General features: G+C 38.8%; 3 protein-coding genes across 3 annotated transcripts in view; 1 reads left to right on the forward strand and 2 right to left on the reverse strand.

Annotated features, from left to right (window-relative positions):
- Positions 1–448: 448 nt before the first annotated feature.
- snx18a (sorting nexin 18a) lies at positions 449–19020 on the reverse strand. Its single transcript, XM_026931260.3, has 2 exons — positions 17161–19020; positions 449–1803 (listed from the first exon to the last, which is right to left on the reverse strand). The coding sequence occupies exons 1-2, from the start codon at positions 18632–18634 to the stop codon at positions 1550–1552; spliced, it is 1728 nt and encodes a 575-aa protein (XP_026787061.2). The 5' UTR covers positions 18635–19020; the 3' UTR covers positions 449–1549.
- Positions 19021–20611: 1591 nt separating this feature from the next.
- hspb3 (heat shock protein, alpha-crystallin-related, b3) lies at positions 20612–21456 on the reverse strand. The gene has a single exon (XM_026931264.3). It carries the CDS (start codon positions 21382–21384, stop codon positions 20929–20931), a length of 456 nt encoding a protein of 151 aa, XP_026787065.1. The 5' UTR covers positions 21385–21456; the 3' UTR covers positions 20612–20928.
- Positions 21457–23110: 1654 nt separating this feature from the next.
- The window catches only part of arl15a (ADP-ribosylation factor-like 15a), an 82544-nt gene continuing 80144 nt past the window's right edge, over positions 23111–25510 (forward strand). The window contains exon 1 of the mRNA XM_026931262.3: positions 23111–23427. Coding sequence (XP_026787063.1) covers positions 23374–23427 — 54 coding nt within the window. The 5' untranslated portion in view covers positions 23111–23373. The remainder of the gene's footprint in view (positions 23428–25510) is intronic.

A 25510-nucleotide genomic window follows, 5' to 3' on the forward strand; every position in this document is an offset into this window, starting at 1 on the left:
GCTCAGCATCTGACAGAGAAATCTGGCATCAGATTTAAAGCTTCAACCGAGACAAACAGTCTTGTTTGTGTAGCAGAAAGGCAAAGCATTATTACAACCAGCAGAATCCACAAGGTGTCCAGGGGATATGAAAGAGGCAGGAGAAAATTTACATCACATTCAGAAAGGGAAATTCACTGATACTTTGTTTTCCTTTCAATATTAATGACTTCACGTACACAGTTTGACCATAATGAAGCTTAATGTCACTAAATATCTACATAAAGGTATAGGCAGAAATGTAGTACACTCTGTATAATCTTCCCTGATATACTATTGAAGCCAATGCTGATGAACATTTTGCGAAAATCACGTCATTTATAGGCAGCAGTGAACTGATATACTGAATTAATCAGTGTATTACTACTGAATAACAAACAAATTTCAAAAAGAAAAGACATCATAGGGCTGAGTTACGTGCAGGGTTTATTTTGGAAAAAAGAATGAACATTTCTGAACAAAGAAGGTTTTTTTTTTGCTCAATCACAATGTTAAATAAAACATTTATGATTAAATAAATGAAAATCTCAGGGGTCAGTCCTCTCCGGGGTCGAAGTCTCGCACGTCCGGTTTATCAGATGTGTCCATGATGAAACACAGAAGTGGAGTCCTGAGTGAGCGGCATGTTTTAGTTTGTTATCTCTTGCTTTATTTAGATCCCTGCACGCTGACACTGATCCATGTGTCATGGGAATATTTTCATATCTCTTAACGAATGATTGGGCAATCAACCCAGGGCACAACTGGTTTTGCTTAATCCTGTTTTTTTGGACTGTTACTGAAAATATCGTGGGAGAAAATCAGTTCGAGAGCCAAATTAGGGCATAATTCTGTTCCCACGTTTCCTCCTAATGGAACACGCACAACTTCTGTCTTACTTTAGCAGCCAGGTCAAAAAATAAGGCCTTATAAAACATCTTAGAATAAGTACAATATATATTGTATATAACATTAATTAAAAGAAATAATAAAAATATCAGTAAAGACAGGGCTGAAAGGCACGGCAAAGAGAAGACAGCTACTCATCAGATCTCTGTAAACATTTTGAAAAAGCTCACCTAACCTGGAAGCGCTCGAGCGTTCTGAAGGTTGGCACGAAACAGCGCTGGAGCTCCTGACGTGATTTATAATCATATGTTGTGAGTAAATAAACTACTGTGTTAGTAAAGCAGAAATTGTGCTTTCCAATGGAATGCTTGTCATCCTGAGCACTATTAGTTCCACAGAGCTGTAATGTAACGTTCTCCTAGCTGTCAAAAGCCTCTGCCCTCCCTCTTTTAATCTGGAAATCACTACCTCTCCTAGAGAGGGTTAATGCTATCTTGTCACATACTTTCTCCCCTATGCTTTAGTTAGCCCCATTTAGCTGTGACAAGACATTCATCATGTGGCTAAGAAATTCATAGAAATATCAGAGAGGAAGGTTCTCTCGGTTTAGCGCATTGCTAAAGTAGAGGCTGGCTAACGTTCACCTCGCTCCTGGGAAAAGGATGAAGGGTGTGTGGTGGATTTAGGCGTTGTCATACTGCCTGAGCGCCTCCTCCAGCTTGCCTGTGACTTTCTGGAAGAAGCTGATTTGCTGCTGCAGGTAGTGCTGCATCTGGGCCTTGAAGTCGCGCACGCGGATCTGGTGGAAGTGCTGGATCTCGGCTAGCGTGGCAAACGAGATGATGTTGCAGCGCTCGGCGATGCCTTCGGCCTGCTGCCTCTCCATCTTGCCCTCCTCCACGTGTTTCTGGCTCTCTTTCACCTTGGTCAGAGCGCCTGCGGGAACACAGCGGGGTTAGATATTAGAATAATACTAAAACATATAGAACCAGTGGGGAACATGAAGAGGTGTTTTTATTTTTTCTGGCACTTTCTGTCCGTTGTGACAAAACAAGACACCTCAGAGTATACTTTTAGATTTTAAACTTCCAGTGAATAATAACTGCTGCCTTGTGTAAACTCGTGCAAGTTGACTTACTTTATGTACACAGCTCAACTACTAAATAAAGAAATGGTGTGAAACACGCAATGTTCAAAACTACAGTTACTGTAATGTACATAATATGACATAATATGATAAACACAGAGGAAAATTATAGTTAAATACACAAAAAAGAGCAGCATTTGTTTGTTGGTTGTTTTATTACACATGTACTCTCCTAACCTAGTGAATTTTTATCCTGATGTGTCACTAAGCTTAGTGAGATAATCATTATTCTTCACTTGTGTACGTGTGTGATCTGCATGCATAATAACAAAGCCTAAGATCATTCAAAGTAAAAATTGTAAAAAGTTGCATAAAATCCTGAACAGCACTAAGAGAAGCATTTGTACAGTCAGCATGTAGGAATGTTACGTTTTTCACAACTGCTTACAGTTTGTTTCATTTCTCAATAACCGAAACGTCATACATTTTGAAATCAGTGGAAGACCACAGACCTTAGCAAACACTAAAGAACGTTTCTCTACACGTCAGTATGATTCAATGTCAATTCCAAAGACAAAATTATGAAAAAAGGCACTTTTTTCAGTGTTTGCAATCAGCTCTTACGTAAATCAACATAACTCTTGCAGTCACGTAGGCAGAATTTTATGCTTGGAGTCTATTTTTTTGTCGCTTGCCCAAGTGGAATGTTAGTAGATTCTAGTAGCCATGATAATGTGAGTTCTACACTTTTGTTCGTCTGAAACTGCGATAAAAGGCTGTAATTAATCTGAAAGTCAATATACACAAGGCTACACAATGTATTTAATACACGTAACAACGTAATAAGGCTGCAACTATTCGTTTTTGTGGTTTCTGAATATGCTTGAGTAGTCTGAAGGGATAAGAAAAGCTCAAGATTAAATTCACTTTAATGATTTAATAAAAGAATACAAATCATTTGCAAGGCTCCTTAAGTTGAACATCATACTAAATTTGTTTATAGTAGACTGTAAAAATAGCAAATTTCCAAGTCGATTGCTTGCATAACAAAATGACAAAATTACATTTCTCATGACTTGCCTGAAGAAATAAAACAAGAAATAAAGAAATATAATGTTGACATCTAATTGAAGGTGAAATAACAGCCTCAATGCCATGTGAAAAGTTTAGGAAAACGTTTCTTATGCTGCTCTGGTCTTCTGAAATTGTGAAGGTGAAGGAAATGAGACTGATACAAATATGAGCCTTGTATAGCTTTCATTCACGTTTTCTTTTATTCATCACTCGTATGACAAAATTACAGTTTCCCCAAACTTTGGATGTTTTCACACGGTTGTGTAGCCGGTTTTGATTTTGCTTTACAGTGAAATATAAGTAGTTGAGGTTAAACGTTTCACACTGTCAGTGACGTACACTTGTATAGAAAGGTTTGTGGGCACCCCTTACAGTACATATCTTATTTATTGTTGACATGAAAAGAACTAAACACAATCTCTGCAAACATTAGTGTACAGTTGCTTTATATTTGATGAAAAAAAATGTGCAAAAGTTTAGACACCCTACCTAGTCAGTACTTCGTAACACTCCCTTTGGCAGATATCAATGCTTGTAATCACTTTTTGCCGCTAGCTAGTAGTCTTTCTATTCCTTGCAGAATGCTTCTAGTTATAAGATGTTCTTGGGTTGTTTTGCATGCACAGCATATTTAAGATCTACCTACATACCTTCAGAAAGTTAAATGCATAAAATAAAAATGCATTTAAGCATAATTATTATACACACAAAAGCCACATATTTTTTTTTTTTTTTAAATTTCAGGACCAACTGCAGTAAATAAATACTTCGATAAACAATTCATTAGAGATATTTTGCTCCTGCTGATGTACACCAGCTTGTACATTATGAGAAGTAAGATCAGTGCAGTAAGAAACATATTGGAGAAGTGTGTGGATTTCATTTCACAGTGGTAAGTGGCAGCGGTTAAGAAGCTGGGGTGTTTTTTTTTTGCATATCATTTGCACATGGAGGTGTGTATTATTTTGAGAAATCTGTTAGGCGGAATTTAAGAGCAGAAATGTGTGAAAGCAACTGAGGACAAACCAACATTAGCTATAGGACAGTGCAATGTTTCCTAACCCGAGTCGCTGAGTAGCCTTGCACTAAACATTTTTATTGGTTCAGCACAACTGCCCCAACTTATCAGCTAATTAACCCCTTCAATAATTTACATGCAATTGTTAGAACGGAGAAGCACTGCAGTGCTTCAGGAACAAAACTTGAAAACTAACTTAGTTTGACCAGCTGATAAAGACTTTATCATCACATGTATTATTAGGATTGATAAAGGTGAGTGTGACTTGAGGGGAAAAAAAAAAAAAGCATGGTACTCAGAATAACAGTATATCAGAATAGAAACTGTCAGCGTGACACAATAAAGTCATGAGGACATGAGCAAGATTTGACTATCTATGGGCATTTGGCAAACACTGAAATATTTACATATGCCCTAGAGCGCTGTTTCACAATCCCAGGCCCAGAAAACTACAGCGCTGCAGTTTAAAGTTTGCTCTCCTCTAACACACACGATCTACACATACAGGACATGACCTTCCTTAAAAAAAAGACTTCCTGCTGAAAAAAATTAATTCTGTTCAAACAATTAAACACGGATACCAAACACTAAAGACTGGACCATTTATTTAACGAGTAACATTATCATAAATGTACACCTACTAAAGACTGACTTTAATGCCAGCTCTTTTGTTTCTCATACGGCATAACCTTGCCCAAAGTAAAGCACTGACGTTTTCTCAGCTCAGACAGTGTGGGTAAGTTCTGACCAGAACGCCACAATCAAGCAGCCAGCAAAACTAATCTCACACAACCTTAAATATGTTATTAATAAGCTTATCAGACATGATGCACAAGCTCAAGATAGCAGCGTGTATCTGTATCTACTCTTGTGTTCCCTAAAGACACTCGTTTAAAGACAAGCAAGTTTACGGTCAACAGCAATCAATCCAGTCATAAAGGACAGAACAGGTATAATTATAGAAAGCAAAATGCATATAAACTACTTTAATGCTTAAAAAATAACACTGGATTGACCAAAAAAAAAAAAACAAAAAAAAAAAAAAACAATTCATTAATAAAGATTTGCTGTTGTGTTATTTTCTTGAAACAGCTTGTCTATGATGAGGTTAATGATGTGGTAAATTTTAAACTCTTCCCATCTAATAGCTCCTACACAACAGATCCCCAGTGTTAATGTGAATGAACACATAGTATGCCAAATCTGCTTTCTAGCCAGAATATTCTAACGCCCATCATGTTTGCTCTAGGCTTGAGATCTTCTGCAGTGTACCATCACTGACTGATGACAGTATCACTTGTGGCAGATGCTGTCTCTAGTGAAAGATAAGAGGGCTTGGCCAGAAATACGCAGTGTGTGGCATTTACATGTTACATCATTGCAGCAAAAAAATGCCAGAAGCTGGTTACAAGTCAGCTGTAGCAGCTCATCGCCAACATTAGCATTTAGTCAGTTTTTAACAAGGCCATTAATGCTTGCAGCAGTGAAGTCGGGGCCGTAAATAAACCTAACCAGTTATTAGCTGCGACTAAGCTCATTACAAAATTGAAGTTATTACATAAATTACACATGCATGTTTTCTGCGAGGGAAGCTAAGATGCATCAGAGATAAATGTTTTTTTGCCAGACAACAGTATACGACTGCAAAATAAACTAAAAGGAAACACATATTGCAGGATACAACACATTTCTGTTGATTTTTAAGCTGCAGACACCATGTTTTCTGACAATCCTACTCGCCAACCAAAGCGATAGACAGATTTGACCAAACTTAATGGTTGTCTTTGGTTATGAACTGTGCTGTCTGGTCAACATCTTTGCTCAACGGTTAAGGCTCTGGGCTACTGATCAGAAGGTCAGGGTTCAAGCCGCATTACCGCCAAGTTGCCACTGTTGGGCCCTTAAGCAAGGCCCTTAACCCTCTCTGCTCCAGAGGCACCATATAATGGCCGACCCTGCACTCTGACCCTAACTTCCTAACAAACTGGGATATGCAAAGTTTTCACTGTGCTGTAATGTATATGTGACAAATAAAGGCTTCTTTTGCTAGACCATACGTTTAAATGTGAGTTTATGGCATGTTTTACTAGTACCATTAGTGTTTAAGTTGTAACAGTGCCGTACGCAATATGCTCCTGTGTTATGGGATTTTTGCATGTGAGTCGACAATTGCTAAATGATCAGCGATGAAGCGGAGAAGCAAGAGGACTCGGCACAGAGACAATTGCTAGCATGCCCGCCTCCAAGGTGAGGCCATGAGGCAACATAATGCATCGGCTCTGACGAACATTTGCTAACTTTGGTTAACAAACATACAGAAGCAAAAAGGAGTGTATTATGTGTGTTAATATAAGGTGTAACCTCCCTCAGATAGACAGAAAAAGCAAGATAAAAGATAAGGAGCAAATGTGAGCATAACACTCTCACTGTAAAACCCTGTAGCAGGAACTGACACATTTCTACACTATCTTTGTAAGTGTCTTTATCTAGTAAATGTGAGCAAGGCAAAAATACAGAACAGTCAACACTGAAAAGCAGGCTTTTTTCAAACCAAGCTATGCCAGAAAGTTTCATTTTAGACAAGTACTACCCTGTGCTTGTGTCTGAAAACACAAATTTGTTAAATTCCTACAGGAATCAAATCAATGACAATTTATTGAGACAGAATCCCTGAAATAAAATCTAACAGGAAATGATGTGAGAGAGTGAATAAAACAATTGTGCAGTGACGGTTCATCCATCCACCTAATTCTGTCTCAGAAGCTCAAGGCAGTGAGTTTAGAGCATTTCAGTAGGATCAGCATTCGAGCAGGCAACAAGGTGGCCAAACAGAGCCGTGTGAAAATAAGCTGTGTGGATATTTTCAAGGACAGGAAGTAGGTTCTACGTAATTAGAACACAGAGTTCTCACTACTGACTGACAGGCAATAAACAAAGCAGCACTTTGGCACACAAAAATGTTCAAACCGAATGACGTAACCTCTTGTAACAACACTTGAAGAGAAACTCCAGCAGCTGAACACGCACAATTAATTAAAATCAATAATTCATTTCTGAAAAGATAAATTTTTTACATCTACACCTACAAGTAAGCACATAAAAGATCAAGAGATGATTTCAAGTTTGGCTCAATATTAAGTCCAAAGAGCTGTCACTGCCAGTGAAGCAAGCCATTGTTAGGCTGAAATATCAAAATAAATCCATGAGAAAGAGAGAGAGCAAAAACATTAGGTGTAGGCAAAATGAACTATTTGGTACATTCCTAAAAATACTGAATGCACTGGTGGGCTCAGGAACACCAAAAGGCCCAGAAGACCACAGAAAACAACTGTGGTATATTCTTTCGCTGATGAAGGAAAACACCTTCGCGACAGTTGGCCAGATCAAGAACACCATCCAGGAGGTAGGTGTTTCTGTGTCAAAGTCAGCAATCAAGAGAAGACTTCACCGGAGTAAATACAGAGGGGTTTACCAACAGATGTAAACCATTAGCAAGCCTCAAAAACACGAAGACCAGACTGGAGTTTGCCACAAAACCGTGTAATAAGCCTGTACAGTTCTGCACAACATCTTCTGGACAAAGATCAAGACAATCACCTGACCTGAATACAGCAAAAATAACAATAACCCTGTCAATATCAAAACATGTACGCACCTGACTGGTGTAACAAAATTTGTTTTTCATAAACATTGCATCAGTTCACACTGCATCAGAAACAATGCAGAAATTCAATCTAATCCTTCCATGATGTGATGAATATGTATTGTGAGTGAAGCGGGGGTTTTTCTAGCTCAGTGAGTCAGTCAGGCCACCATGAAAGCAGACTTCCTCTGCGTTGATCGACACAGCATAATAAAATGCGTCTGGAGTGTCACTTCCATGAAAGTTCCTAGGGAATTGGGCCATGTCCATTTAAATGCTTTTTAATGTCAGGTGCGTAATCAAACTTCTGCATTCCTGTCTTTCCACGAGTGAACAGTCTATATCTTAAAAGTCCCAACTGATACCAGCAATGCTGTGTCACAGTGTTGTCACGTGTTTCACTTAACATTCACCTACAATTAACTTGATCTGAAATCTACACAGTTCTGGTGCAAACACCATCATGGTACTAGACAAACAGTTCTGGACATTTTAAAGTGGGACTTTTATCCCTACATGTCGAACACTGTACATCACGTGACCACTCTGAATGCAAATCGATGACTAATTAACACAGTCATTAATTATTATATACATACACAGTGCACTTATTACCATCCTGCATATGTACGTCACTGGAGCAATTTAAATCCAATAGTGAGATTTTTGTTATTACTTATTATTACCATAATAATATGTAAGGAATAAAACATAACCAATCAGAATTGAGCATTCATCAGACTTGTGGTACTTTAATTATTGATACATGTTGCAGTTGTGTGTCTTTAATCTAGTTCAACAGACAGAAAGTAATGCTGAATTTCATTACACAATTCTGCACTGCATAACAAAGTTATTTTTACACAGTCTAATGCTGTATAAAGTAAATTTAACACAGTCTGTTCAGTTTTGTATCTTATAGACACGTTTTATTTAGTGCAGCGTCACGCAGCCCAGCACAGAAAGAATTCAGCGACACAGATGTTTGACTTCCTTTCTCACTGAAGGAAAACATGCAGGACATTCCTAAATCACCCATCCCCCAAAACGCTGCACATCCAGACGTCTGGCAACAGCAGTCTTTTCATTAGAGACACCCAGAGTAAATAACAAGCGTCTGGAAGTAAGATTTTCATTTTCTGCTTTAATTCAGAATCATCTTTTCTTACATTCATTCAGCTTAACTGATCCTAAAGCTGCACTTGTATAAAGGCTTCTTATAAAAACACTAAGGACTGAAAAAAAAAAAAAAAAAGGAGGTTCTAAAGAGCGAGTGGCAGAAGCTTGTGTTTTTCACCTCTACCGTCTACCACTGTCGCATTAACATCCTCTCCTCTAGGAGAGAAGCACCAATCTGGGTGAGCAAAGTCTAGTACATCCTGCCGAAGGTGAAAGAATCAAACAGCTAAAGGTTTTTTAATTAAGGGCCACAACTGCTTCAATACGCCTGACTCAAGTCACAAAGCCTGGTGCATCACACTGACAGAGACAGCTATAGACTCATCACATGAAAAGAAGGTGCTAAAATGACATCAGAAAGAAGAATAAAACCTGGTGCATCACACTGATAGAGGCAGCAATAGACTCATCACATGAAAAGAAGGTGCTAAAATGACATCAGAAAGAAGAATAAAGCCTGGTACATTTTGATAAAATAAGATAAATTAATATAAATATTGAAAAATAAGATTACATAAAAGTTTAAAAGGTAAAAATATACAAATGTATGCATAGAACAGATACAAATAGTAAAACAATATAGTATCATATAGCAACATCTATAGCTATACTAAGAAGTACAGTATACTATACTGCAGTTCTATACAGTGTGACGGTTCTATATACAGTATTAAAAATAACAGAATAGATTATAGAACTAGACTATGACAGAAAAAGGACAGAAGTAGATTAAAGAACTAGCACTTGACATCTTTCAACAAAATGGACTCCTATCAATGCATACGTGATATTCTATAACAAAACACTGCTCCTGAGGGAAGCTTCTCTCACTGTGCAAATGACTCACTACGACCAAGGCCGTGGTCATTATGAACGAGGCGTGCTCAAACTGATTCATTCCAAGTATCATATAGATTTCACTAGCATGTACTAATTTTCTTCCTCTTCCTTGTATTTAACATTTGTTTAAGCATTTTCATAGTTTATGCTGCTGGCACTGTGCTCTTCCTGTAGTCGTGCAAATTGTAACATTTAAAAGCACCACCTGCAATACTGCACTTGTTCAGGACAGCTGATACAAAACCACAGAGAGAATGCAAGCTTGTAAGCGTGCAGAGGTGATTTTATCTTTGCACAACCCTCACAGACGTCACGTCCGAGGTCTCAAGTCCACGCCTATTCAACTGTGGTCATCCTGCAATTCAGCATGTTACAAGAGCAAATGTGTCTGCTCTTGTACCATGCTCCCTGTGGTTGATGTATACTATTCAATAAATTCTGAAATAGAAAAGCTGTAAATCAAACATATTTTTAATTCTTTTTTCCCCCCACAATTAATACCTTACCATACACAAATTCACCATTTTTGTTAATTGTGATAATGAAAGACTGTTACACAAAAAGTTACACAAACTTTTGTACTGTGTATATATATCTGTGTAAACTGTGATATGAAGTATATACTATGCATTGTTTTGCATTGTTTATGATACTGAAATAAAAAGTAGTCTTTTCAGTCATAATTTTTCTTCATTAAAATTTTGTTCAAAATATTCTGAGAATTGAAATTAAATGAATCATGAAGCTAGTATCATGAACAGAATCTATACGTTGTGATATACGGTTTCCGTTCAAATTTGCCAAAAAGCTTTTGGCTATAATCGCCGTCCCTGATGAATCTGAAAGTGATACATGTCAAATCATTTACACAAAACATAAACCACTTGTGCACTACTTCAGAAGCCATCTGAGGAGAAGTTTAAAGCCATCATACGAAAGAGTTTATTAAAGACCTTTAACAGACTGGTGAATCAGAGTAGAGAGAGGAAACACGTGTTCACCACTCAGCACATTCGACCCTCTTTTGTAAAAGCAGCTGGAAAATCTGTTGATGTAGACGGTTTTCTGAAACTGTAGAATGATCTGTGGTCACATGCTGGACCAGTTCCTTATACTGACATGAGAATTAAGCAGAACGTATCTTTCTGCTGAATTTTTAACTGCTCATAAATGGAAACAGAAGAAAGGGCATTCCTGAAAGTCAAGAGCAATGTGGAAGGACGTGTGCTAAAGGCCTGTAATGTCTAATGGATGTTTTATAGTGATTCAGATCAATACGTTATGGTCATCCACACAAGCAGATCATGTTTCATTTGCCCCCAATGGATAAGAGATCCAGAAAAATGATCTAATGAAAACATGATCCACATAAAAAGGCATCTGTATTCTAAGGCTAGATCATTGATGTTTATTGATTACAAATTACATTTTAATCAAAATGACTTTATATATTTGGTCTTTCATTTCAGTGCAATGGTCAGCGCATTTGTAGTGGTGTAACAATGCATTGTGATGCAAAAATATGATGTGCATCGTGGAAATGTGAGATATCAGCATTGTATTAATTCTGCATCTGATGCAATTACACTGTTTGAACATCAGAGGTCCCAAGCTGCACAACCCATAGAGTTAAAATATATAGAGGGCATGCTGGTCACATGATCGCACTGGTCAGCCTGTGCCATAACCACCAATCACTTGTGAAGTGACTGATACTATGATACACATTATATGACCGACATGCGTTATACGTTGTGTGATTACATGACCACGTTATAAGAGTTAAAAAGAGCTCTTCAGTAGCTTTCAAATGACACCAGTCCCGCACTGCTGCGATCTACAGTGCCCAAGAAAAAGACCACGGAAGCCGGGCATTTTAGCCGACTTTGGAGCTCTATTTCTGGTTAAAATGACGCCTCAGGCACTGCTACAGAGCACATTATGTCTCAAACAATCATTTTCTCCAGGTCACAAACTTTATTTTTTCAATCAAATTTAAATGTATATTTCTGTAAGATCAAGACATTTTGTTTACAATATTAAACCTATGTTTGTAGAAATTTTTTATTTGTTTAGTTTCATACAAACAAAAATGTACATTGTTCTGCAAGTTTATGATTCAGAAATAGAAAATAATCTTTTCAGTCAAAATTCTGCTTCATTATAATTTTGTTCCAAATATTCAAAGAATCGAAATGAATAGAACTATTAAGCCGATTCTGTGAATTGAATCAAATCGTGACCAGAGTGTGTCAGTTATGATGATAGTGAAACAGCACTCAAGATCAGTTACTTCCCAAAAGCAGAGGAAATGGCCTTGCAGCATCTTTTAGCTTTAGGTTGGGGAAGAAAACCAAGAATGTGAGAAAGATGTCAAGTGACCGCATTACAATATCCTATATTGTTACAAAATACAGGATTATACGTCCTGCAAACCAACCAGGTTCCTGCCTTTTCTCTCCAAAAGTAGCCTTCGATCAAATAAAAGCACAATAACAACACTAGCTTGCTCTTACTGGCCCTCACGCCTTGTTACTGTTAATAGATACTTTGTGGTTTCTTTTGGGTGCGAGTTCAAAGTAATGGTGCTACATGTGAAATTGTCGGTGGAACACAATTAATTTACAACTCTAAACGCTCTTCATGAACATCAGTAAATGCAAAGTACAGGATTCAGAAAAACAGGTTCAATAATTTATATGAAGGGCACTTGTGTAAAAGTTTAAACACACACACAAACTCCTTGCTGTTCAATCAGGACAGACTTCACAGAAAACATAAAAGAAAATCAACAAAGATCAAGAATTATCAGGGTGATATGATCAAAATATCATACAATAAAGGTTGATATTTCTATGATACACGATACGTATCACGATATAAGTTTGCTAACAAACCAAAAGCAAAAGTGTTGCATTTGATTATAAACTGAGTTTAATGATCATTTATTTCTGTAGATATTACAGTAACATTGAAAAGAAGGGAAAGGGTGTTAAGGTTTTTTTTTTTCCCCAAAAAAAGGACAAAATTTTCACATCAAACCAGATGCTTCCAATCAGAGCTTATCACTGTCAGGTTAAAAAACATACAAATATACATAAAGATATGACATTAGATAAGCACTACAGCCAGGCCAGTGAAGATGGGGCAATGGCAAACTCTTGACTTCAGGATTGCTCAAAAAAAAAAAAAAAAGAAAAAAGAAAAGAAAAGAAAAGAAAAATCACTCTGCAAAGTTGTAGGATGCTCTGAAGTCATAGCTAGAAATCAAGTCATATTCAATGAGCACATCCTTCACTTTATGTGGAAGACTGCAAAGGTGTTTCATCAAATAACATTAGTACTAAAAGGGCAGCTGACAACCAAATGACCTCCGTGTTGTTATATTATCTTTCAGTTTGTTCTAACACGTTTCCAGCTGAAGAGGGAGGAGTGAACGCTGGAGCAGGACCATAAAAAGATTGTTTCTGAACAAAATGAACCAAAATGAAAAATGAATCGCTTCTAATTTAGTTACAGCATCAAGGTTTGCTGCATAAGCTTGAAGCAGATTAAATTTAAACATGGCTACATATCAAACATTTGTTTTTTGAAAGTCAGTAAAGGCATAGTTTTTTTTTTTTTTTTTAATTTTCTGGTTGTCAACAGGGCAAGTATGAAAATAAACTAATAGTCTGAATATGAAATCTGTTTATCCAGTGCACCTGCGCTACTGATTAGTCCACCCCTGAATATACTGTGCTGTTCATCACACACTATTTTGTTATTGCACACACATTAGTTCCATTTGTGGATTGAGGTAAGCTCATTTTTAGTGCAACACTTGATGGTGCTGAAATAAAAGGTTTGTAGGACTGCGTCATTTCCTAAACCTAACCCTAACCCTAGGTAGAGAAAGTGGTTAATCAAGTCTATTAAAAAACCTTAATAAAACCTACAATCCTGGATAATCCTTTCTTTTAGCATTTTTACCTCATGAAAAATAAGAACCTAGTGAGCATCTGTGAGTAACAAATGTCACGTGAGAGAAGAACAGTTAACAGAGGACCAGTTTTAAAATTGTTACACTGTGATATCATCTTACTGCATGATAAAAGATTTGACAGTCACCATGACAAGAAAATTTATTACTGGCACGTGTTCAACTGACAAGATGAGATTTATAGAGTACTCACCTGTGAACACAGACTGAATAATAAGTAATGATATTCTTTCTAGTAATATAAGATTTTTAGACAATGATCTGGTGATTAGAGATCTCGAAAGGTTAAAGTAGAGTGATCACACTAAACGGCCAGTGAAAAGCTCACTGAGTTACAGCTGAGTCAGCATGATGTCTCTACTGGTGCCACCACACAGCCTCTCAGCAGTTATATCTCTATAGTGATGCAGTTAGCACTCAATCAAAACATCTGATAATGTTTATAGTATTTTGTCCATGAGCCATTCCTCTCCTATAAAAGCAAAAGTGCCATGAACTAGTGTTTTGTTAGTCAAATCTAAACCAAAAGCCAAATCGCAACCTTAATTTCCTTAAAAACACAACACTAGGATTGGAGAAACCCTTTCCCCAAGACTCTGTAATCTTGTACGCTTAGGCCTGAAACTGTTTCTCTAGTAGGGATGTACCTGAATATATTATTTGGATTGAACAGATAACTTATTCTAAACAGATACAAATACAGGTATGAATACAAGGTGCATTACTGTTTTTTTTTAATAAAAAGCTTGCCAGGAATCTAGTAGAAGTGAGCGATCATATATGAGTTTGCGAGATAAAGAAAGAGAACATTCATTAACATGAACATGAGTCACTGCATGATGCAGTTACAGTGTTCGTGCATTTATCTTTAGCAACCCCCTGGTCAGGATTGTGGTGGAGCGGTAAAATTAGGCTAGTATTTGCTTGCACCAACTAAATTTCCTTGAAAATATCAGGGGCAGATACAAACCAAAAATAATAAATGCATGTGCAAAAAAAAAAAAAAAACAAAAAAAAAAAACAGTCCCATGCCAACCTATCTGAGACCTATATTGATATTTTAGACAGTGCTTACTTTGGGTTTAAATCAGATGGAAACACAAACATTTGAAGCACTAAACAGACACAGATAGAGGCAGTGTGTTCACCCCTATTCTTTACTAACAAAGTAACAGATGACTCAGTCTGTGCAGCTGAGTCACACTTCAATCAGCTTTTGTGGCGTTAGACAAAACATAAGAGTTATGAAAGGGCAACAACCTTGATAGAGTTGTGTAAGGAGCAAAAATCCTGCACAAGGTGGGTGTTAATGATGGCATTTAATGATTAATGTGAAGTTCCTTATATATTTTGGATTAATAGATGGTTAGGCTAAAGTCAGTGTTGGATTCTGAAGAAGAAAATGTTATTTCATCATGACTTGAGAATGTCGTCTATTTAATATCAATCAATATCAACCTTTCAAAATTACCCACTTTAAGTTACCAAGGTGCTCAAGGTGGGACCATGATATAGCTATGCAATCTGTGGTTTTATTATAAATTAGTATTTTTATAAAGTGACAGGAATGGAAATCACTTTGAACTACTGTCAAACTTACTATTTTAACAGCTATGTTATATATATATATATATATATATATATATATATATACAAAGTGAACAGTCAATTCTCAAAGTTGATGTGTTGGAAGCAGGAAAAAATGGGTAAGCGTAAGGATCTGAGGAACTTTGACAAGGGCCACATTGTGATGGCTAGATGACTGAATCAGAAAATCTCCAAAACGGCAAGTTTTGTGGAGTGTTCCCGGTATGCAGTGGTTAGTATCCACCAAAAGTGGTCCAAGGAAGGACAACCGGTGAATCGGTGGCAGGATCATGAGAACCCAAGGCTCACTGATGCATGTGGGGTGCAAATGCTAGCTCGTCTGGTCTGATCCTACAGAATAGCTATTTTAGCACAAATTGCTGAAAAAGTTAATGCTGGCTATGATAGAAAGGTGTCAGGATACACAGTTCATCACAGCTTGCTGCGGATGGGGCTGTGTAGCCGCAGACTGGTCAGAGTGCCCATGCTGACCCCTGTCCACCGCTGAAAGCACCTACAATGGGTATGTGAGCATCAGAACCACGGAGCAATGGAAGACAGTGGCCTGGTCTGATGAATCACGATTTCTTTTACGTAATTTGGACGGCTGGGTGCGTGTGCATCCTTTGACATGTACCACCTACATAAACGATGTTGAAGACCAAGTACACCCCTTCATAGCAACGGTATTCCCTAATGGCAGTGGCCTCTTCAGCAGGATAATGCGCCCTGCCACATTACAAAAATTGTTCAGGAATGGTTTGAGGAACACGACAAAGAGTTGAAGGTGTTCACTTGGTCTCCAAATTCCCCAGATCTCAATCCGATCAAGCATCTGTGGGATGTGCTGGACAAACAAGTCGCCACCTCACAACATACAGGACTAAAAGGATCTGCTGCTAATGTCTTGATGCCTGACACCACACCTTCAGAGGTCTTGTGGAGTCCATGCCTTGACGGATCAGAGCCGTTTTGGTGGCAAAACGGGGACCTACACAATATTAGGCAGGTGGTTTTAATGTTATGGCTAATTGGTGTGTGTGTGTACACACACACACAGCATAGCTTCGCTATTATAATTAAATGTGGTCCTAAGTGGTTTCAATTTCAATCTTTGTGCTTGCAGGTTGAATGTATCTGCTTGCACAAGAAATACATGTCAATTAAAAATAGAATCCTAATAATTAACGTGACCATTTACTTCTTTCTGTTGGCTATGTTGGTCAGTCGGCTGATTTGTTTAGACTGTTCATTTGAAATCTGCTTCTACCCATGATTGTTACAGACTAAAGTCCGAAGGTCATGCTATGACACTGCATAAGCACTCTATATCTGCATATAGGTAGCTACTGTATGTGTATGTTCAGGCCACACTTCAAGTACACTGCAAAATGAATCCACAGACAGCGCTGAGAGCGAAGTTACAGTCTACAAACTCTCTTATTAGATTATTCTTAGATAGTATTAGAGTAGTTGCTGTAATGTGGGATTGAAAATAGCTCTGGGATCTGTGATTTTTCTTTATTGTGTTCTAGTGTTTGAGATCACAACTTACAACTGGTATAACATTAATTACCCAGAATCAGAAGCCTGCTGCTAAAGTAGGACCATTGGCTACACTATATAAACAGTGGATTATGTTCCACCAAGAAACACACACACTATCAATAGGTCCTCTGTGTGTGTTTGCCAATGGAAAAACACACAAGTCACGTCAGCAGAGATGCAGTCCAGGTGACTTGGCATTCAAACGAAACCAGTAGCAGACTACGCTTGTGGGTTTCAAGCAAACAAATGGGGTCATGCAAACACCCACTGTGGTTTAGACAAGCCCAACCATTTCAGCTCCTCTGGATATGAAAATATGAGCATGTGCTACATACCTTTCTGAACATGGATGATGTCAGGGTAGTTGGCGAGATGTCCTTGGTACAGTGCCAGAAGATCCATCACCGGGTCCACATCTTGTTTCGGCTGCTCCACAAAGTAGTCTCCGATGGCTTCATAAGCCTCACCAGTGTACGCAATTGCGTGGTTCAGACTGGCCGAGTACGTCTGCTGGTCAAGCTCAAAAGCTTGGCTGAGATACTTAAACGCCTGGCCGACTTTCTGATATTCCTTCTTAAATCCAGTGATCTGTTTCCTCGCAAACTCATTGAGCGTGGCATTCACCTGGATCACACTATCGTCCATTTTTTTGGTGAAGCCCTTAAATCCGTCGATCTTGCTCTCGACTTCTTGGAAGTCGAGCGAGGAGTTCGGCGGGCTGATTGTAAGGAAGAAATTCGCTCCGACCATCTCGTCCTTCTCTGCCTTCCTCTTGCCTTGCTTCCAGCTCTTTTCGTCGGTGCTGCTGCAGGTGAGAAAGTGTTGGAAAACATCACACCTGGCCAGCACCGGGTGGCTCGTCATGTGGTTCATCCACCATATCAGACCTTTCCTTCTCTTTGAAATGAAATCCTCCTCGAAGCGGCCTGTAGCCTGCTTCTCAGGGATGTGTGGAACTGAAATAACTGGGAACTTCTCAACCAACCGAGTGTACAGCCAGTCAAAATGCTTATATCTTCGGTTCACTGGGTTTTGCGTATGCGTTGGGGTTAGTTTATACGAGATGTAGCTTTTCATGCCCTTAAATTTCGTCTGCTTGGTCGGATCATCGATGGTACAAAGGAAAGGGTACGGGTTTTCCTGCCACTCTGGGCCATACTGACCCATCACCACACAGATCTTATCGCCATCCTTGACAAACCCGGATGCTTCACCAAGCACAAACGCCTCGCCTCCTGACTTCACAAAAGTAGAGAACCTGTTGAGGTTCCTGCCAACCGTAGCCGAACTCTTGGCTTGTTGAGCATTGCCACCTCGGGCCATCGAGGACGTAGACACCCTGTAAGTGTTGGGTCCGTTATTTTCGAAATCGTGAAGACCTCCACGCGTAACACCTGGTTCATCAGCCACTGTAGAGCTGTCATCCCAGTCATCATCCCAGTCATCATCACTCCCTTGGCTGGCTGGGTAACTCTGCTGCTGCTGCTGCTGTTGTAGTGGAGGTGGTGCTGGGAAACCACTTGCAAAAGTCGACGTATAGCTTCCTGCAGAAATGTTGTTGACCCTCTGAGAGCTCTGGTGCGCATCGACAGAAGTGCTGTTGTTATATGAAGAGGCTGTTTGGTTCTTCAGGATCTCCACATAGGACGCAGGGAAGAGTCCCCTCTGCCCGGTACTGTTCAGTCCCTCCAGCCAGCCCTCTATGTCCTGCTCACTGTACAGAGTCACTATCTCATTCTCTTTAACCGATATCTCTCCGGGGTTTTCAGAAGTAAAGTCGTACAACACTCTCGCTCGTAGACCCGCCATTATAAAACAAATAATAAGCTTAATAATAAGCTGAGCAGTAAAATCCTTTCCGCTGGCTAGCGACCCAGCTAGCGAGCTAACTGTGGTAAATAAACGCGCTAGTCTGACGAGCACAAACCAACTCGCGCGCTCGACTCAACTTTTCTGCGTCGCTTACGTGTCAGAGACCACACTGAGAACCGTCCGGTTTCTTCGTCTATCCCTGGAAAACTTGCGAACTCGTATCCTGAGTCCATTAACAAGGTGTTTTTTTTATTATTAAAATCCCACACCACGGCGTAGAGAAATCAGGTCTCCATCGCTTGACTCTGTAGCTCACAGTGAGCAGTAACGTTAGCCGCGCGCGCCCGTCCCACTCACACCCGAGCGGTCTTCCCTCTACAACAGCGCCTTACATCATCAGGACGAGTCATCGAGGGCGGAGCTGAGCGACCAATCAGGCAGCGCCAGTAATTCCCTAGTGGGCGGGGATAACACTGAACTCAACAGGGCCCTCAGTTTTAGGGCAACTAAATGTCTTTGTATGCTGTAGTATTACAATCTTCCTTTACTAGAACTGCAGGACCCAAACCTCTTCCAGCATGACAATACCCCTGTGTACAAAGTGAGGTCTATAAAGACATGGTTTGCCAAGGTTGGTGTGGAAGAACTCGAGTGGCCTGCACAGAGCCCTGACCTCAACACCACTGAACACCTTTGGGATGAACTGTAACGCCAACTGGACCCCGGGCCTCCTCGCCTAACATCAGTGCATAACAGTAACTAACTTGTCTTGTCGACATTTCCCAGCATTAACTGTGACTATAAATAGCTAGAAAGCTGCTGTGGTATATGAGGAACAAAACACTTTGGAACATACTGTTACAAGAGAAGAATCTATAGCTTCATATCAGGCCACATCACACCATATCATTGTGGATTATTTTCTCATAACAGCATGTCCATACATATTAACACATACATACTGTACATACATATATACATACATACTGTACAGACTGTATATACATGCATACATGCATACATACATACATACATACATACATATTAAGCCACACACTGGCGGCTTTGCATGACAGTCTATATGTCCATCTATATAACAGATAACACAAGATCATTTTAACACTGTAACAGTGTGTTTTTAATACTGCTTGTCATTGGGCCTTGCTCAAGACTACAGCATGAACTGGCTGGGTGTCATAACTAGTTTATAGCAAGTATGTGTCTGTGTGTGTATGTTTGTGTTTGTGTGTGTGTGTTTTTGGGGTTGCATAAGTGCTTAAGAAATGTTAAAACTGATCTGTTCTAATTAAATTGCTTACATGTACAGTTAAGTCAAAAGTCATGCCACCTGAATAAGAAGTGTGTGTGTTCGTGTGTGTGTTTGTGTGTTGGGGTTGCATAAGTGCTTAAGAAATGTTAAAACGAATTTGTTCTAATTAAGTTGCTTATATGTACACTTAAGTCAAGTCATGCCTCCTGAATAAGAAATGTGTGTGTGTGTGTGTGTTTGTGTGAGTGTGTGTTGGGGTTGCGTAAGTGCTTAAAAAATGTTAAAACTGATTTGTTCTAATTAAATTGCTTACATGTACAGTTAAGTCAAAAGTCATGCCACCTGAATAAGAAAAGGAAAATGCTATTGCCTCTATTTTACAATTGAGCCAAAATCAACATAACAAAACAAAAAACAAGAAGTCATGTTATTTTCATGAGTCCTTCGCTCTCTAGATCTGATCGGAAGAAGGCAGTGCATGAAGTGCATGGCCAAGCAAGACAATGTCAGGAAGAATGGAGGATTGCTCATAGGACACAAAAGGTTGTAAAGGCAAAGGGTTGGCATACCACAAGTTATTGGAGAATATTTTTTTACATTCAAAAAGGGAAAGACAAAGTATAAATATTTTAACATGTGCTATTTCATTGTGTGCAGAAATATTAAGTAATAATATGAGATATTAAACTGGAGTGAATTAAGATTAAAACACAGCACCAAGGTTTAAATGCATATATTTATTATCGATCTACACTTCCATCCATCTTTCAAATGTAAAAAATATAGTGTTTCATATTTATTTTGCACATATTGGAAAACAGTATATTGTATGTTGTCAAAATTGTCAAATATATGCAAAATATTACACTGTTGTGCACACTGGCCTTATTCACATTGATTACAGCACACTACACAATCAATCATCTCCTTTTACCACTCAGAGAATAACCCCACAATCTTAAAATGACATCCATTCCTTCCTCGATGCATGTGGTCAAGACTCAGAAAGCTTTGCCAAGAGCTAATCAGATGCTGCCCACCATCTTTCTTTGGTTTCCACCACCAGTATTCCATCAAGACACAGCATGGCTCGCAGGTCTCCTGCCTGCATTTGATGATCAGGCAGCTGATACTGTCTGGTGAAGCTTCGTGACACGAAGCCGTGCTCGTCCATCCGTGCCCCGTGTTGCCCTCGGACCATCAGCCACCCCTCAAACACCTGGATAAGAATGTCTTCGGGTTTGAACTGGGTCACATCCAGGAGGATTCGGAACAGGGGCTCCCCTAAATCCTCGTCACTGCCTACAATTCCAGTACTGCTTCTGGTATCCAGTTTAAGCTCCTGGAGTCCAGGTCCTGGCAAGGCAAACAAGTGATGGATTTCTCTACACTTTTCTAGGTCCATTTTTTCAAAATGCTTCTTGTGCCTTGCCGGGCATGAGATTCCATGAGAAATGGTGACTCCCTGTTCTGCCATGGCACCCAGAGGTTCAAATTTGTTGTGTTACTGCTTGTATCTGACCAAGTCAAGTTAGGTTGAAGTAAATCTATAATAAGACCAGCTTATGTTTCTGAACCATGGGGGCAGTGGGCTGGTGCTGACGTGGTCCTTTTTTTAGAGTGAGCAAGAATGTGGTCACGTGTTAATGCCTGGTCTAACATAAAACGGAAATGAGATGAGTAAATAGAATTGTCATGCATTCAAAGCAAATAATAACCTTAGAAGGTTATTTAAAACATGCTTATAAGCCATGTATCAAAAGTCCCACATTTATGGATAAATGCAGATCACTACTTTCCATATAAAGACAATTTACTTGATTTCATTATTGGTACAGGGAGCAAAAAGGGCAAACATGGTGAAAGGATTATCTCAAGCGTGTAAGAAATAGATGTTTACTCTGTCCCATCAAGTAACTGATTGGATTGGTGTAAGTACACCTTAATACAGGTGTATAAATATCTGGGATACAGCAAAATATCGACTGTCTGGGGGTCCTGAATACACAAGTGGGACATGCTTGATTTTAGTTATTAAACAAAATATTAATTCAATTAAATATGAACAGTACAACATTTTTGCACATCACTGCTGCCACCTTGTGGTGTGCTTTAATACTACAAAAGGAAAAAGTCTAACTATTCACTATACTGTATGTGAGTTTAGCTGTTAGTATTTTTCACACTCACTACTGTGGTCATTAAGTGGGAGCAATATAAAAACCAGGTAAATATAAATTTGTAACATGAGCACTTTAATATCCCCAGCTTATTATTCTCTTAAGAATGATGCATCCGGAACAGTGTTGCTGTATGCAGGGGCTTCTTATGTTCATTTTTATAAGGAATATAGTTTTATGACCTTGGACAGTTTATTCAATTTGCCCATAATGGCTTTGTTTAAGAGTGTTGAGAGTTTGCAGAGGGCAGAAATGCATTGATTTACATATTTCTTATCAGCATCTTTACCTATTTGCCTCAAGACTTGTTGAGCCAAAATTGGGTGCCAACATTGGCCCAGTGTAATTCTGTCCAATGGGTAAAAACTGGCAACATTAGACCACCAGGAGCAGCAGACTTTAAATCCACCTTGCTGAAGTTAGCCCAACATTGGGCCAATGTCAGGCAACGTTGATCCTATATCAGCCAAAGTTGGACTAATGTCAGTTTTGGACCAATGTTGGTTTAAAGTCAGCCATTCTCTTGGGCCAATGTTGGTCCAATTAACTTTTAGCCACCTTTAAATCCACTTTGCCAACAGTTCAAATTTAGGTCCACCGAGCAAACAAGTGTGCTCTGCCTCCAAACCTGTATTGTCAATGACCTATAATAGTGATTAATAATGAATAATAGTGATTCTGCTGTTCTTTTCCATATAACTGAATTATACTGGAATTTTAATAGCAGCCAGATGAACTTGTGGTACCTTTGCACAGTACTCAAACATGAAAATAGCTGTAGACCATATTTTAACTTGATGTCAACATACAAATAACTCTTGCTTTTTGTTTCAGGTTGTTCAACGTGAATCAGATGTTATGTTACAAGCCCTTGAGGCAGTGCCATGGCATCATATGTTTTCATTCATTGTCTACTGTAGGTGTGAAAAACTGCATAATCCAATTAGCAAGGTTTATTTTGGAGGATGGTTGCTGCTCAGCTGATAATCTCTGGAGGGAAGAAGTACACTAATCTATGGCTCTTCTAGTTGTTGTGCTCTTCTCTCTCTCTCCTTCTTATTCTCTCTGTCTCTCCCTCCCTCCCTGTTTGTTTTTTAGTCTGAAATGAAGTAAGTGGTCTCCTCCTATTTTGTGAGGAGATAAAAGCAGAACACGGACCACCTCTCCTGCATGTTGACTTGCAGATCTTTAGGGCTTTGTCTCATTACAACAGCAAGATCTTCATTCACTTCCACCAGCTCAGCGTGTTTGGTTGTCGTCGGTGACGCTGTTGCTAGGCACCGTAGATGGCTGAACACATTCAGCTCTCCATTGCGTTGTGCAGGATTGCCTTTTACACGGTAAGAGCTGTGCAGTGTGACTTCATGTGAGATTGCTTAATGTGAGTTATCAGTTTCTTTGATTTAATCACTCTAAGGATTGGCCCACTGGGACATAATGAGGTTGAGATTGATAGGATTGAATGGCACCTGAAAGTGCACCCTGTAAAACCATTCACTTTTTAATGGTTCTATGTAACCTCCTTTTAATGGTTCTTTAACCTTCTGTGTAACTATAACCTCTCTAATTATGTCAGTTCAACTTATATTTACTGCATACTAGTTATCTAATTTATTCTACATTTTATTAACTTACAATTTAAACTTAAAATAACTCTGTGAACATTTAAAAGCTTCTAAATTACTTTCTTTTTTAAAGTTAAAACAACAAATGATATATATATTAGAGACTGTACTCTGCATTCAGTGTTTGCAATGGATACAGCCATCCATCCCATCTTTACACTGCATTAAGAAGAATTAATTTCAGTTTGTTTCTTGTCTTCGAAGACTTCAAGAGCTGTCGCTGTACAAGTTTACCCCCTGAAACCCCAGCTTATTATCCAGCTATTTCTCTTAAAGCATATTACTCAGTGCCAGCAGTTACACTAATAGAAAATATACAATCTTATGAGAGTGTAAATATAAGTCTGGATCCGCCGACAGATCCTGGTACTTTAAAGGATTAATAAACATGGGTTGTCTAACTGTGACAGATAATATTTCAGTCAATTATTAGGTAGGGCACTTTTGTAACCTTCAAAAAAAAAAAATTATTACACCACATTAGCTTTCACTCATCTCATTGTCATTAGAAGTCTTTAAAGTCTAGTAGGTGTACATGACAGTTTAAACTGCAAGCTAGATATTTCACCTGCTCTGCTGCTAAATTAATTGTAAATAATATTGTTTCCAGAAAAATCCACCTTAAGAAATGAAACGCATATAAATACAGGAAATAGAGCTTCTAATATCATGGGGAAAAAATCAAGGATATGCTTTTAATTATTAAAAGAGAAAGAGAGAACGAATGTCTGTTTTTTTTTTAATTTTATTTCTACCGGTTTTTCATTACTTCCGATGAGTATTTTTGTCCCAAAGGTCTTCTTTGAAATGATTATGGATTACCTGACTATTACACTAGTTTAGTAAATGTTTTACTCTCATTCACTGATCTGAAACTGAATAGGAAGAGCTAAACTATTGTCCTTATAACACTGAAGCAACACAACACAATTGAGGTTAGATCTACAGAGCATGTCCTGGCATGCACAATTGTATCATGACTCAAACCAGCTGTCAGAATCATCTTCATAACATCATAACATTAAATTCCTCTAGCCAATTATCATTTTATGATGGGCAAAACTGAAATTCTCATGTTACCCTCTGACAATTTTAAACCTTGTGCTAAGTAGATTCAAGTGCTGTGACACGTGTAAGATGTCCAAAGTACTCATGCACAACTGTGTACAATGTGGAAAAAGTGTGGCCTGGCTAAACAATGACTATGGCGTGTCCAGGCAACAGCTGTGACTCTGAGGCTGGAAGCCTTAATGCTCCTCATTAGACCCCTGAAGTGGTTTCATTAAGACACCAGTGGTGGGCCAAACCGCAGGGCTTGTAGTCATGTTCCAGACTTTTGACACACACACCTTGGCTTTGCCAAGAGTTACCTTTTATTCACACTGTATTGCTCTCACTCTCAAAAATGTCTCAGATCACAGAGAGACATGGTTATTATAGCAAAAGCAATACACAAAAATGCAAACAAAGTTGACAAACACAAAATACAAGAAACACAAATGACAAGGAGAAAAAAGTGAACCGGAACCTGAAAACCAGTAGGAAACCTGAAGACATGTCTGATTAGGAGCTGTGAAACCCAGTTTGGAATTGATACAAGTTAACACAGTAATACAATTTTCACAAAGACACAACACACTGTATGTGTATATACAGATTAGAAGAATCAAGTGAAATTACCTACACACAGGTGACAGTATTAGATCAGTAATCCAAGCTCGGAGGATCGGAGACCCTGAAGCTGTGAGGTAGCAATGCTCCAGTGAGCTCGGAGCATCATAAAATAATGTGATAATAT

The sequence above is a fragment of the Pangasianodon hypophthalmus genome, chromosome 24 (assembly GCF_027358585.1).
Source record: "Pangasianodon hypophthalmus isolate fPanHyp1 chromosome 24, fPanHyp1.pri, whole genome shotgun sequence".
NCBI lineage: Eukaryota > Metazoa > Chordata > Actinopteri > Siluriformes > Pangasiidae > Pangasianodon > Pangasianodon hypophthalmus.

Coding starts and splice junctions, on each gene's coding strand:
- snx18a (XM_026931260.3), bottom strand. CDS start 18,634: ATGGCGGGTCTACGAGCGAGAGTGTTGTACGACTTTACTTCTGAAAAC. Junction 1,804..17,160: donor CATCATCCATGTTCAGAAAG/GTATGTAGCACA, acceptor GTGTTCCCGCAG/GCGCTCTGACCAAGGTGAAA.
- hspb3 (XM_026931264.3), bottom strand. CDS start 21,384: ATGGCAGAACAGGGAGTCACCATTTCTCATGGAATCTCATGCCCGGCA.